Source organism: Barbus barbus (assembly GCF_936440315.1).
Source record: "Barbus barbus genome assembly, chromosome: 5".
Classification (NCBI taxonomy): domain Eukaryota; kingdom Metazoa; phylum Chordata; class Actinopteri; order Cypriniformes; family Cyprinidae; genus Barbus; species Barbus barbus.
In genome coordinates this window covers 37,545,217-37,563,698 of record NC_136733.1, presented here as the reverse complement: position 1 = coordinate 37,563,698, position 18,482 = coordinate 37,545,217, and the positions used below count along the sequence as shown (strand labels likewise).

The 18,482-nt window shown below is 38.8% G+C and overlaps 3 protein-coding genes across 5 annotated transcripts; 1 reads left to right on the top strand and 2 right to left on the bottom strand.

Annotated features, from left to right (window-relative positions):
• Window positions 1-2,491: 2,491 nt before the first annotated feature.
• LOC306869986 (forkhead box protein D1-like) lies at window positions 2,492-4,256 on the bottom strand. Its single transcript, XM_079416986.1, has one exon. The coding sequence runs from the start codon at window positions 4,011-4,013 to the stop codon at window positions 2,982-2,984; it is 1,032 nt and encodes a 343-aa protein (XP_079273112.1). The 5' UTR covers window positions 4,014-4,256; the 3' UTR covers window positions 2,492-2,981.
• Window positions 4,257-8,078: 3,822 nt separating this feature from the next.
• LOC306869985 (transcription factor BTF3) lies at window positions 8,079-12,584 on the top strand. 2 transcript variants are annotated; one of them, XM_079416984.1, is made up of 6 exons: window positions 8,079-8,205; window positions 8,981-9,049; window positions 9,160-9,273; window positions 9,763-9,964; window positions 11,157-11,213; window positions 12,200-12,584. In XM_079416984.1, the coding sequence occupies exons 2-6, from the start codon at window positions 8,981-8,983 to the stop codon at window positions 12,244-12,246; spliced, it is 489 nt and encodes a 162-aa protein (XP_079273110.1). In that variant the 5' UTR covers window positions 8,079-8,205; the 3' UTR covers window positions 12,247-12,584. The 2 variants fall into 2 exon arrangements, with proteins under 2 accessions (XP_079273110.1, XP_079273111.1); XM_079416985.1 differs by having other exon boundaries at window positions 8,156-8,268.
• Window positions 12,585-12,770: 186 nt separating this feature from the next.
• On the bottom strand, window positions 12,771-16,655 carry LOC306869984 (ankyrin repeat family A protein 2-like). Of its 2 annotated transcripts, XM_079416982.1 has the most exons (10): window positions 16,580-16,655; window positions 15,698-16,000; window positions 15,449-15,607; window positions 15,288-15,353; window positions 14,391-14,488; window positions 14,014-14,139; window positions 13,689-13,755; window positions 13,531-13,611; window positions 13,335-13,376; window positions 12,771-13,182 (listed from the first exon to the last, which is right to left on the bottom strand). In XM_079416982.1, exons 2-10 carry the CDS (start codon window positions 15,948-15,950, stop codon window positions 13,148-13,150), a joined length of 927 nt encoding a protein of 308 aa, XP_079273108.1. In that variant the 5' UTR covers window positions 15,951-16,000; window positions 16,580-16,655; the 3' UTR covers window positions 12,771-13,147. The 2 variants fall into 2 exon arrangements, with proteins under 2 accessions (XP_079273108.1, XP_079273109.1); XM_079416983.1 differs by lacking the exon at window positions 12,771-13,182 and having other exon boundaries at window positions 13,200-13,376.
• Between the last annotated feature and the right edge of the window lie 1,827 nt (window positions 16,656-18,482).

Below are 18,482 nucleotides of genomic sequence, written 5' to 3'. Positions count from 1 at the left end.
GGGTTGGTCTCAAGCATTTTCTGTTGTGGTCTTAATTATCGTCCCTTTGAAGAAGTTTATCTATAATTAGGCTACAGGCTATTATTCCGTATAAGCATCCCGGCAGCAGTTAATTATGATGGCAATGGCATTTGGTGAAGTTCAGTATGGCCTCGGCATCTTAACACACATGCACGCCCTCTGTGAAACTGACCGATTTCCCTTAACTATCTCTAGCGCACTCTGTAAATTGAATCCTGGTCATTAGACAGAAGATGGCAAAAAGAAAAAGTGTTAGAGCAGTGTATCCCGTGGACAGGGCCAGCTGGATCAGATCACGCCGATTATCAGCGACCTAAGGGCAGGGAAACACCGCGTTTCTCACCCCAGTGACACTGTGCTGTCGCAGAGTAGCAATTACGGAGATAAATGTGGGAAACAGCATATAGAGAGATATGTAGGCCACGATGGGGAACCGGTTTCTGTTGTCTGTTAGAGAGGAGTGAGTATAGGCTAACAATAATGTTGTGATTACGAGATAAGAAAAAGTCACTTTATCCTCTTAAAATAGCCTACATATGCATATCATTCAAAGTATCACACTGATCGGGCAAAATATGCAGATACAGTTCATTTATTTAACACGAATATTGCACTTAAAGTGTAGGCTGAATGACAGAATAGGCCTATAATCCACAATATTTTATAACCACATTATAAGGCTTCTTTTTATTTTAGGTACTTTTTTATTCTGACTGCTGTAGTGTAAATTACAGGCTTATATTTCCTGAAAATATGAATTCAAAATTACTGTACTCTACCTTAGGAAATAAATTGCGTTCCATCGTTTTATCACAATACTGTTTCAACTTTGCAATTTCATCGATAAATAAGTTAAAGTGTGGGAGCACCGAAACCTGTCAGTTTTTCCTCTGAAAGAGGTCATTCTCTCAGAGGCCTCAGTTGAACTGGACAGCCATAGGCACATGGGCTACTATCTTTTACAAATGCATCCTGCAACAATAATCCTGGAGAGTAGTCTCGTCATATGAGACAGAATACTCTCGATGCTGCTTGTCATTTCAAAACAGCCCCATGATAACCTTTACATTAGAGTTCAACTGGTCCTCCACTATCTCCCCCTCTCTGTGTGTGTGTGTGTGTGTGTGTGTGTGTGTGTGTGTGTGTGTGTGTACGTGTCTCACACAGTCATTTATCCTCAAGCAATGCATGATGCTGTCAAATGCTGCAACAGCAAAAACTTCAATCATTGACCCGCGAACAGAACTGCACAACCTCTTCTTTATTAGTAAAAAAAAATTGAAAATATTATTATTATTATATTACCTTTTATTTTCCTTTTAATTTAGTCGTAGTTTGTTGTTTTCTTTAATATATGCATTAAATGGCTCCTGAAGGTCACTGTTGCAGTAGCTAGTTATTAGTTTGATTGTTGGTTAGAAGTGGCTACATTTATGCATTTTAATCCTGTGCTTATTTATTTTTCAGGATAGCCAACAAGAGGATCAAGACAAGGTGAACACCTGGTTTCAGAGGCAGGATGTAAGAGTGATATTATCCTATTTGCAGAGCTGGGTAGATTACAAAATGTAACTCGTTACCGATTCCAAATTGCTTGGCAAAAATTGTAGTTAGTAACGTAATCCATTACATTACACATTTTAATAATCGGACTACGCTTTGATTACTTTTGGCTAAACTCGTTTATCACACACCATTAAATAAGTTAATCTCGTGCCATTTTGATATAGTCCTAACATACAAAGAGTAAGAAAATATATTCCATTCGTTGTAATTAACAACACGAAGTGCATTAATTACGTATTACATTACGTAAAGGTTTCTCAAACTGGGGTTGCATTGGATTCGTGAGTTTAATGGAAAACTAATAATTAATTAGGATAAATTATAAAAGTGTATGCTGAAATTAAAATAAATCATTTTAAAGTAGCATCAAGGAAAATAAAACACTTACTAAACATAATCTATATTACTATCTTTACCTGCATGTCATGTGACCATTAACCGACGTCAGACAACCGTGAACATGTGATGCTATATTATTAAAATATTTATTTAGGTGAAAGGTTCAGATGAATAACGGGAATTTGTGCATTTGTTTGCCTTCCAAAGACAGCTAAAAAATCCACTGTTAATTCAATGTAGCCTATTCATCAGCTGATGCAATGTTGAAGCACTTCTTAAACTTTCTTTGTGTGAATGTCCACAAAACTGGAAGACTTTCTGAGTGTATAGCAGTGGGCTATTTCATAAATATAATTCATTGCTATTCTGTGAATAATATGCAATCAATAAAAAAGTAGTCTGATTACTATAGTATTTTAAAAAAGTAATTTAATCTAATAACAAGTAGGCTACTTAATTTTTTAAATGTGATTAGTCCAGATGACAATTATTTAGCTCTGCCTATTTGCATTTAAAGCTATTGATACTATCAATGAGACTATCCACTCCATCTTATTTTGCAAAACAATATTTATTATTAATGAAAAACAGACCGTGTAAAAAATATCACACTCCGAGTATACAATATCAAAGAATGTACATTGTTTATTAGGCTACTGAGAAGTACACATTGTATAAAAAATGTTCGATTTTGTGAATTTTCATTACAAAGTACAAATAATAAAATCAGTTTGCCAAACTAGAAAACATCTGTGTTTTCACACAAAATATATCATTGTAGACATTTGACAATTTATTTTATAGCCTGTTAAAAAAAAATGTTGTCCTGAGACGCCCTATGCAGTGATTACCACAATCACACCGACAACGAAAAGTTCGTGGAGGCGGAAATTAAATGTTAACATAAATATATATTTCATATTTCACAGCTTGAATATAGGCACGAGCGTGTTAATGTCCACCATTCAGCTGCGTGAAACAAAACAATACAAAAATAATCCTACCTTAAACACTGGAGTGTATCGCTTTAAAATGTGACGTTTAGTTAAAAATAATTAACAGCCGCTAGTGCCACTTACAATCCGGTTTGCGTAGGTTTCGCGTAAAGATGTCGGTCCGTGCAAGACTCCCGGTAGTGGGGTTGGGGAGTGCTGAGACGCGAGGGTCGGCGGAAGCACCGGGACCACCGGGGAGGTCTGTGAGGCACAATGCGAGTGCGTAGGGATTAAAGCGCTCCCGATAATGCTGTCTATGGAGAAGGGTGAACGGTGAACTGGGGACTTAGCCACAGTCTGTATGGTAGAAGTAAGCCCGGGGCTTAGAGGAGGATAGAAGCGGGAACGGGTGAGCTCCGTAGTGTTTGGCATGAGGGAAGGCGCGGGGATGAGAGTTCCGGTGTGAGGATGCCGGGACGAGGGCGGCGGCTGCTGCTGTTGAAAGGCGAGGAGCGCAGAATGCGCATGATAAGACTGAAGCTGCAGACCGTATCCACAACCGTAAGGTCCGTAGCCGTACGCAGCGGCCGCGGGGAGAAAGCCTCCGTGATCGCGGAGAAGTTCAGGCGTCTGCTGTCGCTTAAAGCGTTTCCGGCGGCGTAGAAAGCTCCCGTTATCAAACATGTCGGCGGACTCTGGGTCCAGTGTCCAGTAGTTGCCTTTACCGGGATTCCCGGGCTCCCGCGGTATCTTGACGAAGCAGTCGTTTAAGGACAGGTTGTGCCGGATAGAGTTCTGCCAAGCTGGAAACTTTTCCCTGTAGTACGGAAATCTGTTACTGATGAAGTCGCAGATTTCGCTGAGCGTCAGGCGCTTCTTGGGACTCTGGAGGATTGCCATGGTGATGAGTGCGATGTAGGAGTATGGGGGCTTCACCAGGGTGTTTTTACTTGCTGGCTTGTAGGGGTCCCGAGCAGCGGAGGCATCCACACAAGACGGCGAACCGCCGAGCATGATCTCGTCGTGCATCTGAGCCACCTCGTCCACGTAGGAGCGCGTCTGGCCGTCACCATCATCTCCCTCTCCGACCACGTCGATGTCGGTCTCCTCCGAGAGCACAGACGCATCCGACATCTCGGAGCTCAAAGTCATGGCTCTCTCGGGTCCCCGATGGGCTACGGTGTGCTGAGCCTACGTGTTACCTGCGCTCTCGATTCGAGAGAACTCATAAGACGCGCCGAGCAGATGCTGGGGAGGCGGAGAGGACGTGCCAGTGTGTCACCAGTGCCATAGGCTTTTAATGGATTACTGTCGGCACGGAATCAAGAGGTGGCCCAAATCCCAACATCCACGCGTTTATTCTGTCTGGGGAGATCCTCCTAAAGGCCAGACCAGGATTCCAAAGAGGGCGGACCTTTCCATGCGCTTTATACCAGCTCGCTGATCACATGACAACAAAGCGTCACCGCTGCTATTGAAGAGATAGAAAAAATATCAGTCTTTGAAAAATAATCTAAAGAACTGCGAGGTTCATCTGTATCTTTCAGCGGTCACCGCTGCTTATTCTACTGGTTTAGTGGAAATTTTCCTCTCTTGGCTGAAATGCCGCTGTCTTCTTTAAAAGCCCATTGACTCGAAGATGTAAGGAGCTCAGCGAATTAAGCACGTCTTTATGGTAGGACCCTCCCTGCTATTGTTATATTTCGCCTAATAGGACGAAACCCATAATAATTATTTATACAGTTTTTATTTACTGTATAATGTCTGTTTAGGTGCATGGCGTTTAATGCGGACATAATGGAATTGTCTATCCGATCTCATGAATGTGCGTATAAATAGTACGCCAAATAAAAACGAAAACTCGTGGTATTGATACGCAAAAAATGGACTTTGGCGTGCATATGCTGTGGGTAGGGTTAGGGTTGCGGCGTAGATGCGTATCGCAAAAACTGCGTATCATATGCACGCCAACAAATTTCATATCATATGCACGCGACAATTGCACGCCAAACACCCGCGTGTCATATATACGCCAAAATCCATTTTTTCGTATCAATACTACGAGTTTTCATTTTTATTTTGGCGTGCTATTTATACGCATTTTCATGAGACTGCTGGAATTGTTGATGATTTGAGAAACACTTCAAAACATCCCGGTTATGTGCCTCAGTACGCATCGCAGTTTGCGTGACACGGGAGTGCACTAGATCATCCGCGAGCCATTGGTAATGGAAAAAAAGTCAGCTGTTGACGCACATCAGTCACGCGCATCACGAAAGAGCATTCTAGCTTGCGAAAAAGCAGGGCACATGCGCGTCTGCCCTATTGTCATATTCATAATTAATATTAGCAATTGGTATCTGGTCGGGCAGCAGTCTCCCTGTTATTTTTAAAATGTTAAACAGAAGCATATTTGTGAGTATACCGAAATATTGGTAGTTTCTGAACTGTCATGATTTTGCATGAAAAAGCCAGTGTGCATCATTGAACAGTGCGCCTCAAAATGATAAGCGTCCGACGTGCAAACAGGCCTCAGTTTAAACAAAGGGGCCAATACATGACAATAATTAAAGCATTCAATTAAAGCATTAAAAAGTTAATGCTGCTTGAGAATAAACAACCAAAAGTATCCACATCTCATCAAAATTAAATAGAAACAGGATTAAAATTCAATTATCACACGCGGAATCGAAACCTTTTGTAGTTTTTATTTGTTTGTTTGCTAAAAAAAAAAAAAAAAAAGCTGTACAGTGTTTGTTTCATTTGTTGTTCCTCCTTTTAGAAAGAGTGTCTGTCTTTTTCTTGTTGTTTGCTTTCCCACTTTTTTTGCAAAGTGATCCTATAAAGCCGAATGCTAGTTGAATAGTATTAAATAGAAAAGCCATGACACCTAATTGTTGAGATTAACAAGGAATTTACAAATTTTGCATTAAACAATTAAAGTGCGTATTGTTTTGTGTTGTTGTAATTAATTTATTATTTGTTTAAATACATTTTAATGTCATAATATCTTCACTGCATTATTATTATTATTATTATTAACAACTGTAGTAGTAGCCTAATAATAATAAAACCTTTAGTTTACAAATATTTTGTGGGCCTAAACTAAAAAACAATAGTCAGTCAACTCGCTCTGCCAATTAAAAGAAAAACAAAAACATAGAGAAATTGCATATAAAGTTGGTTACTAAAACAATTGTGGTAGAAGTGATGAAAACATACTTGTCCAAAAGACACATAGAATCCCGTGTAGGTACCCGACATAAAATAAAGATCAAAATGAATTATCTTTTCCTTTTTTATTACAGTTGCATGTTGGTTCTGGAGGATGCAGTGGGTATAAGGGGTATTTTTGCATGATTACAAAAACATCTGGTCCGGTTTGATGGCCGTTTTATGGTAACTCATGTGGTCAGGCTTGTGTATTTAACATATATTTACTTCATCCAGCAGTTATTAAGGGCTGTGAGAGTGCCATCTGGTGGCAGTTCTGTTCATACTGACGCCACTTCAGATCCTTTTATCTGTTTAACATGTTAATTAAATTCTGTTGTGTTTTGCTTCCGGATTATTTTACAAATATTTAAAAAGCAATGGGTTGATGCAATTTATTGCGGTTAGTTTAAGAATAATCTGACAGATAACTTGTTGTATATTTGTAATTGCATTTATATCCATAATATTAAAAACATAATAAAAACGTCTCGAACAAAACATTTCTTTATTCAATCTTTAATTAATGTGGCCGGTTCATTTTTTCTATTTTTGCAGTGTTTGCCTTATATAGAAATGGGGGGAAAATGTTAGGGATTGATAACGTTTTTATACCAAAATCATGGTTGTAGCTACAATAGGTTTAACTCAAATAGTTAGCCAAATTTCAGTCAAAAAGCGCTTAAAAGGTGCTTAAACTATTTAGTGAAAAAAGGACACGTTAGCAGAAATTATAGAGACGAATGCAGAATGCAAATTTATTTTATATAAAATCTTTTATGCATATTTCAGCACAATTAAAAAATAAATAAATGCATAAATTGTGAAGATTCAGAAAGTCAGAACACGTGTGCAGCTATAAGTGAACTTTCAGGAGGTCAGGACATTATTATATTAACCCTCAACAGGTAGGCTAATGCAGATAAATGAGCTCAGGTGAACAGAACCAATTTTTAAATACAAATCTTTTTTTTTTTTATATATATAATCAGTCTTTAGAAATAAATCAGCTGGGTGTATGTAGGCCTATTGATTGAGGAGGACAGTAGGCTATGCGTAAACGGGCAGTGATGTTCATATTGGCTGTGGTTGAATTATTCTGCACGTGCGAGTGAATGAACCGGGGCGCAGTGAGTCGGGTCAGGGCTCGTATGTGTGGTTAAACCACATCTAAAGTGTTTCTAAAGTCCCAGAGGGGTTAGCAGGCGCTTTCCGTGCCACGGGGTAGGAAAGCACTTTCTTGCCACGGCTGCTCTGGGTGACAAGTCCCATGAAAATAACGTGAACTGCAGGGATTCGGACGTGCTCAACAATAAACTTCACGTGCACGAAATTAAACCGGTTATAATGGGTAGACTTGTGTGTGCGTTTCGAAAATGCTTGAACAATTCTGCTGCTCTCCAACAGGAGTAATATTTTTAAATGTAGGCTTTCACAGTCTTTTTCTGATAGGTTGCATGGTCTAATCTTTCGAGTATAAGTGCAATAATTTATTCTAAAATATTCCCCAGTAATACCGAACGTTTCGTTACTTCTACAGCTACAGACTTATTTCTAGATTTGCATCCACATGGTGCAGATTTATTATTAGCTAGAGTTGCATCCACTATTTATTATAGCCTAGCCTATATGCATCCACTTATTTCTAGATTTGCATCCAATTGATTCTTCCTCAATTCTCTGAGGTGTTCTGACATATGCAATTCCAGACTTCATAATTTCATGCAATGCGAACATTCTGATATAAGATTAAGCTCTTTACATTTACTAATTAAAAATATATCCTACAATAACAACTGAACTGAGGTTTTTGTTGCTGCAAAACACTTCTAACAGATGTTATTAATGCTTATAAAAAGCATAGGCCTATTGATTTGAAACTGCATATTGGTCTGAAGCAAAGTCAATATACATTGTGTAAGTTAAACTCCCTTGCAGCCTTACACGAGTACCACACAAAAGGGACCCGACCGCGCTGTCTGAGCACTATTCTTGGCCCAGTCTTGCGCAGCGCGTGCAGGAATGGTTTCTGGATACAGCACACTGCGTCGCATTTCAGTCCTGTCGTCACTTCCGTCATCCTCTCTCGCTTCCATCTTGCTCTCCGCGTGTGTTTGCTGCTAGCGTGCAGGTCAGTGAGGAGCTCTAAAATACTCTATTTCCTGCACAACCACTCCTGGTTCCGAGGCTGAAGGTAAATAAGTACCTTATTTACCAAACGCGGCTGCTGTTTTGTAGGAATCACCCGCGGAAATGTTCCTGAACCGGCTCGGGTGAGACTCGGCCCTACCGGGGGAGACCCAGGCCTGAGAGCCCGTGAGATTAGCACTGATGCTATCTCACTGCAAACCAACTCCCCGAGCCTCCACACGTGATCCATTTATCTCATGTTTATACGTTTGTATTTATACACCGAATGCTAATATCGTTGTCATTTACGTTTTCGTCAGCGTTTAGCGTCTTAAAATTGGCTAACGGTTTTCTTAGCGGACCGAGAGCTAGCATCTGTTTATTCAGAGAGAAATCCCGTCGCATTGTTTTGTATTTTAAACGTTGAGTGGCTGCATAATAGTATCGGCCTGGGTGTAAAAACTAACGTTATCTGACTTTAACTACTTTAGTCAAGTGGTCGCTCTTGCTCAACAGGCCTGACAACCAACTCCCATAGTTAGCTCTTTTTATTAGCAGCAGTTTAGATGATAAAGGCCGTTCAGTGTGTTTGAAAATGATCAAGGACGTGAGCTGGACGATTTAGTAATGGCTGTGCATGTGTGTTGAAGTTTTCTTTCTTGTGGACTAAAGAAAAGTTGAATGTGTCGTTCAGACCGCACCCCTACAACTCAAATGTGCTTAAAACGCACTCTGCACTACACGGTGTCGTTTACAGCCTACTGTTTGTCTTACAGATGAAAGAAACTATAATGAACCAGGAGAAATTAGCCAAGTTGCAGGCACAAGTCCGCATCGGTGGAAAGGTAAGAGAATATTGAAACCCCACTGAAACTTAGTTCATGTGTATTTACTTAACTGTCATGTCTAACAAGAGTAGCTTCTCACAGACACTGATGGTGTTTTGTTATGATAGGGTACCGCCCGCAGAAAGAAGAAGGTGGTCCACAGAACGGCCACTGCCGATGACAAAAAGCTCCAGTTCTCCCTGAAGAAATTGGGAGTAAATAACATCTCTGGCATTGAGGAGGTAAGCTTTGGTTTCGGCTGAATACACACATTCTGCGATTACAAATGCTACCCTGGACCACAAAACCAGTCATAAGGGGTCGATTTGTCAAAATTGAGGTTTATACATCATCTGAGCCCTGAATAAATAAGCTTCCCATTGATGTATGGTTTGTTAGGATTACTATTTGAAAGTCTGAGGGTGTAAAAAAAAATCTAAATATTGTCAAAATCGCCTTTAAAGTTGCCAAATGAAGTCCTTAGCAATGCATATTACTTATCAAATATTACGTTTTCATATATTTATGGGAGGAAATTTACACTCTTCACGGAACATGATCTTTACTTAATACCCTAATGATTTTTGGCATAAAAATAATTAAATTGATAATTTTGACCCATACAGTGTATTGTTGGCTATTGCTACAAATATACTTGTTCTACTTAAGACTGGTTTTGTAGTCTAAAATTTCTTTCTATGTACACTTATCTTTCAACTGTCGCTTTTCAGGTGAACATGTTCACAAACCAGGGCACGGTAATCCACTTCAACAATCCCAAAGTGCAGGCCTCACTGGCCGCCAACACCTTCACCATCACAGGCCACGCAGAGACCAAGCAGCTGACAGAGATGCTGCCCTCTATCCTCAACCAGTTGGGCGCCGACAGCCTGACCAGTCTGCGCAGACTTGCAGAGGCCCTGCCCAAACAAGGTGCGTTCAGTTCTCAAAACTGGGTCAGATTGTACAAGTCTGAGACAGCGTGTCACATTTCATTGTTTTGTAGCATAATAAACTAACTAGCCTCACAAAGTGACAGTCCAGTGTGTGTGTTGCTAACAGGTGCAAGCACATGTTCTGGGGGAGGGGAGTGTCATTGCTGCTGGTCTGTTCCTAGAGAGTATGCTTTAAAATAAACATTTAGTTGATTTATTTTAGGTATAGATTGAGAGTGCAAAGGAGGAATTCATAAGCATTCATGAGATTTTTAGTATTTAAAAAAAATAGGTATAACATCACATTCACATGTTAGTTATTGCAAGTAAATATAGTGTCTTTGTTTTTGTTTTTTTGTACTTATGTACATTTTTATATATTTACATTATGATTTCAGTAGTTTTTCTATCTAACAAATGCATTTGGGAAATATTGGTCCAAAGAAAGACTAATCAACATCACGTTCACGTTGTCAGTTCTTTGATATTAGTTAATGGCCAAATCACATGCATGCAAACAAAATAGTTCATTGTTTGTAGTGAGATTTTTTTTTTTTTTTTTGACCCATTTTAATTTAATATTATTTTAATTATTAGTTTTTCCTCAACTTGCAAACCCCAGTTTGCGAAACCTTGGTCCAGGGCAAGCATGAAGTACTTTTTACATGCAAAATGTGCTGTAATTGAAAGTGGATGATTTCCTGTTTGACCCAGAGGATTTTTTTCCCTAATTTTGGTGAATGTATTTCTGAAGGCTCTTTAATCCTGATAATTATTAGGAGTGATATTTTTTGCTCTTTTAGGGTTTATGATTAATCTGCGCTGATGAATCTCATAATATAGGCATGTTTAGCCCTGTCATTATGGAAGTTATATTTTGTAGTCTGTTTTGACAGTGTTGTCATTGTAGTTGATGATTGTAAATGCTCTAGAACGGGGTTCCTCAAATCTTTCCCTTGGAGGGCCAATCTGCTGCAGAGTTTAGCTCCAACCCTGATCAAACTCACCTACTTGTGATTTTCTAATGATCTTGAAGACTGATTAGCATGCTCAGGTGTGTTTGATTAGGGTTGGAGCTAAGCTCTGCAGGAGTGGGCCAGATTTGAGGATGGCTGCTCTAGAATCTGCAACTAACAATGTTTTTTTTTTTTTTTTCTTGTGCATTATTTTAAATTCTCATTTTCTTGCAGTTGCTGATGGAAAGGCACCAGTAGCCGCTGGAGAGGAAGATGATGATGAAGTTCCAGGTCAGTATGTTGCTCTGAAACTGTTGACCCCTCTCCCCCCCCCCTCTCCCCCCCCCCCCCCCCCCCCCATAAAATTATTTGCTTACATTTTTTATTATTCCTTGTGTATTTTATGTCTCCTAGCTTGAGCTTCACAATTATTACCATATGGGTTTTTGTGCGTGTGGTAATGTAAGCAAAGCACACTTGCTTACGTTAGGGCAGCGTCTCAGCTTGTGGTGTGGAAGTGTCCAAAAAAGGAGGGTCTTAGCAGGTTGTCTTGGCTCTTATATTGTCGTCATATACAAGTGTTTAAAATCTCCTCTATTGTTTGAGTACTGAAGGTTCGGTTTGCTTTTCTTTTTAAAGAGAGGGGGTTGAACACATACGGTTGCTATTACAATTCCCCAGTTCTCCTCCCTGAGAAAACTCCAGTTAGTAACCCAAGTCTTGCACATGTACAGTATGATTACATCTCCGACACTGCGAAATTAGCTCACCCGTGCGATGACAAAAAGGGTTAACAGCTTGTGCCATTGTGCCCATTACTGAGATTCAACCTTTTCTGTCCCCTCTGAAAACAAAGTCCAGCCTTCTGTTAGTGATTTCCATTCTGATGCCCTGAGGCAGAAAAGTTGATGTTCCATTTATCAGATTTCATCTCCTAAAAGGCAACCTGCTTTTGATCCTCAGTGGATTCATTTTTACAGCTGTGGACTTTTCAGTCCCCCAGTGCTCGTTTATGTTCTCTATGGAAATTACTTGCACACGTGGGCACACAAGTGAGCGAGAAGCACAGAAATTACCTTTCAGATCATGTTTCTATAAACATTTACAGTTTTTCATAAAAATGAGATTTTTTTTTACTCTCCACATTTATTGGATGTCCAGTGTTTCTTCATAAATCCTGTTTTCCACTAGTTTCAGTTTTTAATCCCTTTGAATTGTCAATGACTAAACGTAAACCTGGTATTGTTTTACTGAATCCTTGTTTTCTCTCTTTGCAGACCTTGTGGAGAATTTCGATGAGGCTTCAAAGAATGAGGCAAATTAAAATGACCGTCACAGGAAGGAAAGACGTTTGAAATCTCTGGTCTCAGCGGAGACTTGTGGAACTTTTTTTTTTTTTTTTCCCATTTCTTTTATAAATATATTGCATCCCTGAATGTCCTTTATCTTTTTCGTGCACTGCTGTGACCCTCATGTGTCCAAGCTGAGAGTGTGAGATTGTTTGTACCACACAAGTTCATGCACAGTTTTACGAGTGTTTGCTTGTGCGGTCCAAGAGGCATCTTTGCCTCCACCTTCCTTGTTACTGAGGCTCACTCATTGAAGCCTATTTGAATCAACATCTGGAAATAAACATTTGCTATTGACAAAAGGCTTATTAAATACTGTTTTGTGTTTTTGTTTTAATTGGGGATGAGATCACTCCATGCTATTCACTTGAAACAAATCATTTTCAACCCCAATTATTTCTAAGCGATTTGTACCACACACAAAAAAGAGAGTTATGAATGCAGTGGATTTCTACTTATAAAGCTCTTTTTAAATGAGTTATTTTTCAGACATATCCTTAAGTATAAATTAAGGTTTATTTACAGTGTTGTAGCACAAAACTTACATTAAACAAGGGCATTCAAAGTAAAAACCTGGGAAAACAAGCAATAAGTGTGACAGTTGAACTAGTACTTGGACATCTCACTGTAAATTGTTATTGTAAACCTGTTTCGCCATGTTCTCTTCCACTTGATTGATTCTAAAGTGCCCAGATTTAGATTTACTTAGTTTATGAACCATTCATAATTCCAGTCAAGTTTAATGTGAAACGGCAAAATAAATATCTTTTCAAGTACACATTGCAACTAGGTAAAAATCAGTGACCTAAAACACACGTCACATTGAAAAAACAACATGTATATCAGTAGAATCAAAACGCTGAAGTTCTGATCTCATCAATTGCTGTGTTTGTTGATCTGTGCATTTGCATCTTCAAAGGTGGATTAAACAAATGACAATTAGCTTCATATAAAGTGTTCAGCAAACATGCAAAATGGTATAATCCACTTCAACATAATCAACACTCATAACACAATATTCACTCTAATTCTTCTTGTAGTTGCTATGGTTATTCTTTGATACCTTGCAGAAGCTTCAGAAGATGGCCCTCCAAGACCTGTTGGACTGGGAGGCAACGGTATAAGGAATTACAATGACCGTTAAGACCAACACAAAACAGGTATAATAGTCTTAAGATTAATTACTTCAACTTAAAATAGTCATGTCACGTTTGAAGACACTATTCATTTAACGGTAATTGTACTCATGTTATAGCTACCATTTCGGTGTCCCATCGCCACAGCCATGTCCATAGCATTGAACCCAGAGTCAGACTCCATGGTTAGGTCAGCTCCGCTCTCTGTCCAGGGATCATAAGTAATATTAACAACAATACCTACCCAATGCAATGAAATTAGTTCAAAGTAAGCCTTTTACCTAAGAGGATTTCCACACAGCGAACATGATTACCATGCACTGCATAGAGTAACGGTTCTCCGCCATTCTGGAAAAACATAAGCACTGCCTCAGGTGCAAATCAGTTTTTTCTGGTTACTACACACCAGAGTGCAAGATTCAAGTCAGCATATAACAGTACTAGGAAATGTCTCCTACTCGACAGACCTGTCATATCCATTTGCATTGCTATACAACTACCAGCATATTTTGATAAACGTCACTATAGTCACTAACACAAGATTACCATTCACAGGTCATAGCTCTAGATGTATTCAGGAATCGAATCAGTAATGTGACTGCTTACCCAATCGTACTCATTGACATCAACTCCACAGTCGATAAGCATTCTGACAATATCTGTGTACCCTTTACTGCACGCCAGTGACAGTGCACTCTCCCTTCCCTTGGCCAACAGATGAGGATCTGCACCCTGAAAGGAAAGAGCTGTGAATATCTGGCGATCCAGCAAAATAATTTTATTTCTGGTCAGGTGATTCTTCAAAGTCTTTTAGCTAAAATCTCAAAAGAATGACAGCGAGGTGACAGAATAAAGAATCTAGAACAGTAAGCTCATGGAATGAAGATGGCAGCAATTGAGGAATGCTAACTGATAGCTTTGTGCAGGTATATTTGGACTACGGTTAACAAATGATGTAGTGCGTGTGTGTATGATGCGCTCACACTCTGTAACAGGAACTCCACCACAGCGATCTGTCCATGAGCTGCCGCCCACATCAGTGGAGTGAATCCCTCCTCATCCTGCAGGTTTATTACAGATTCTAATTCAAAGTGAAACAGGAAGGTAAAGGTCAAGTCCTCATTTATCACAATTTTAGACATATATAGTTAAAACTGCACTATTGTTTAAGTCTGGGGTCAGTCAAGTGTTTAATTTTGTTTTTGAAATGAATGAATACTAACACAGTTGAGATGCACAACTGTTTTCAACACTTCTAATAAAGAAAAATGTTTCTTGAGCACCTAATCAGCATATTAGAAAGATTTCTAAAGAATCACATCGAACTGAAAAAATTCAGCTATCAGTACTGTATATTAAGTAAAATACATTAAAATAGAAAACAGATTTTAAATCATAATATTACTGTTTTACTGCATGTTTGATCAAATAACAGCATAAGAAACTTTAAAAACATTTACAAATTTGAACAGTAGTGTGAAGTGTAGTGACTGCCAAGAATGGTGACCCATACAGAATTTGTGCTCTGCATTTAACCCATCCAACGTGCACACACACACACACACACACAGCAGTGAACACACACACACCGTGAACACACACCCGGAGCAGTGGGCAGCCATTTATGCTGCGGCGCCCGGGGAGCAGTTGGGGGTTCGGTGCCTTGCTCAAGGGCACCTCAGTCGTGGTATTGAGGGTGGAGAGAGCGCTGTACATTCACTCCCCCCACCTACAATCCCTGCCGGCCGGGGACTCGAACCTGCAACCTTTGGATTACAAGTCCGACTCTCTAACCATTAGGCCACGACTTCCCTATGTATGTGTATGTGTATGTAAGACCAAATTGCTTCACATCACATGAATTTGACAAACGAACTAGCCTTGTTCTATTCGACTGGCTAAGAACACCATCTCTCCTTGTGCTGCCAACTGATGTATAGACAGTGCTAGAAAACAAAAAAAAACAATGGTTATAGTTTTAAAGATTAGGTAGGCAAATATCTTGCCAAATGAGAGGAGAATGAGAAATAAGAAGACTTACAGTGGACGAGCAGCGGTGTGGATGAGACCTCGTTTCCCCGGTGTTTGTTGGTGAGCGTGGTGGACTGCTTTATTGGAGAGAAGTGTTTGGTGGTTGATGGCGTGTAAACATGCCTAACCTGAATACCAGGTGAGGGAGATGTTTGAATATTACACTCCGCTGTAGAGAGAGAAAAAAAACAGAGACAGGATATTTTAAAGAATTTCCTAAAAGAAAAACTTCCTGTTTTTCTCCAATCATTTGCTTTACCTTTAAATAACACAGAGGCCACCTCCAGATCAGAGTTCACCTGGTCCTGGATATTTTTACTATCTTCCTCGTTCAGTGACTTCACAAAGCGCGAACACACGTTCATGTCAAAGCGGTTGGGTAATATAAACTTAATGCCCATGGCGTTCTGTGAGTTGGCATCTTCTGCTGAGCCAATGCTGACTGACGGCTCCACCTTGATGCCCGTCACCTCTGGTAATGGGCACAAACCCTCCATCTCCTCTGATGCCATTGGACGCTCAGGATCTGGGATATCCCAACAGAAGCTACTACAGCCGTTTCCTGAAACAGAATCAAACAACAAGTGGATGATGTTTAGGTCCCATGCACAATGAAGCTTCTGTACCTGGTATATTCAGAGAGAATTTGACTTCAGTTGAAATTTGTGAACAATATGATTAATTTGATTTAAAACAATATAGCTCATACGAACAACTGTAACTCGTATGGTTGACTTTTGTGCCTCAGTTTGATTCTATAACCATCTCTAACAGCAATACTGTAATAAACTCATAGATGACAATCCATGAATACTGTTATGGTATTATAACAGATTTTGTGCTGGAAATTAAACCATGCACGTTTATCCTGCCCGACAAATGAACGCTCTTGACCGATACAAGGTTGCACTATATTAACAATGAATAGGAAATGAATTAATTCCAGCATATGCATGCATTTCCTGAGTTAAAACACCGGGTTAGCCTTAGCCTAACATTAGTTCATTTTGGAGCATAGCTTGATTTCTAAAGCAGGATTGACGGTCTTTTTTTATTGTTAAACCTATATTATAGAATTTTTTTTACCACATATGTAAACCGTCGTCTATTTTAAACAGTGCAATCATATACATATACCTACCAATTCGTTAATATCGTTTGTTTTGAAACGACAGGTTGTTCATGAGGTTGAGTGTAAATAAAGTTTTGTCGAATGCAGAGAGGGTGGAGTCACGTGTTCATTTATCTATGTGTAAATGCATGCTGTACATTACACGGTAAGATGCGAATACCACTGGTATTTCTGCAACTATCACTATAAAAATGGCTATAAATATTTCCCACATAATAAATATGTCAATATTTCAAATATATATATATTTTTTTATTTGACACTTTCTTTAGGTCATAATAGTAGGCTACTTGTAAGCTCTAGTATCTTCATTATGAAATTATGGGGTTTGGACAAGGGTAAAACAATACTCTATAATAATATAATATGTAATCTAAAGATAAAAGGCATCTAAAGAAGCAAAAATAAATCATGTGAGGGACTTACAAGGTTCAGTGTGACCTTCATAAATAAATAAAAAGTTCAAGAAACACCAAACGGGCCTTCTTCCAAAACTTAGGTTTAATTCAGGATATATTTTTTTACCATTCAACTCAATGAGAAAAAGTGTCCTGAATTCACAAATGATTTGAAACTGCAATGACAAAACAAGTGCTACACCTGCCTTGTGTGTATCCAAATATTCACATTTGCAGGATTTTTTATTTATTTATTTATTTTTCTAACACGAGTGATGTGTTTGTTTAGAGTCTGAAGCTAATTTTGCATGACATGTGATTTATTTTTTATTTTTTTTTGAGTATGAGTTCTTGTCATTTATTTATTACAAAATATTTGTGTAATTTTGGAATTAGTGATCACTGAATATATAATCCTCTATCAAAGCCATTCTCAGAACCGAGTGGCCTAAATATTTATGTAAAAATCTGATCCAAACAACTGAAAAGGAAATAAAGTAGAGTCTGGCCCACTGCAAAAACATCCAAATAATAATATTTCCATTCTCCACTTGGTTAGAACTGAAATGTTCAGTGCAATTTGATCAGACAGCTGCATAAATGGATGCTTGATGAAGACAACGACATTTTTTTTGTGATGCATAATTTTTTTTTTTCATAAAAAGAAGAAAGCAGTTCAACTTCAATGTTTTATAGGTTATGGTATTTTTCATGCATCATAGCCACTATGTGATTTTCTCTTCTGCTGTCGGCTCTGCGATCATGCATTTATATTGCTCGTTTTTCCTTCTGGTTGCACAATGCTAATCAGATTATATAGGATATACTTAATATTTCTACATAACCTGTCAAAGTTCTGCTTTAGCAGCGTCTAAGCTCCATTCACTTTTGTGTTCTCACGAACTCTCTAGTGCACCGTTTGTACAGACCCCTGTGTAAATGAAGGAATTTAGGGCAATGATTGAAACAGACACGATTACCAGCCTTCAACCCCAATCTTTCAATACACACCGCAAATGGAAATGCTTTTGAGGTCAATTAATCACTGTGTGCGTTCTTTATAAAAAGTAAATTAAACAACATATAAAATTATAAATTGCCTTTCTATTGTCTGTCTTTCTCGATGTTAAGTTCACTGTTTCTGTGTAGGAGAATTATAAGAAAACCCCTTTGATAATAGGTTGAATAGCATGGTCACAACCAATCTTAAAAATGACTGCAAAACTGATGAAGTGTTAGTTGTTGTCAGGCCATTTGTACATTGTAATAGACTACTTTTTCTTAGTGCATGCTTTAAGAAAATAAAATATTTAAGATAAGTAAATATAAACAATTTCTAAGGCTTTGCTTGAGCTATGTGCAGAGAGCTTTTCTGCGAGAAGCTGATCTGAAGGATCTAATTCAGCTGCTTGCTGTTTTTGCTTGACTCTGACCCCTCGTGTTTCAAGGCTTTAACTCTTTGTTTGTTTTGAGTTGACTGTGAAACTAATTCACACACATGCCTCTAAAGCTCC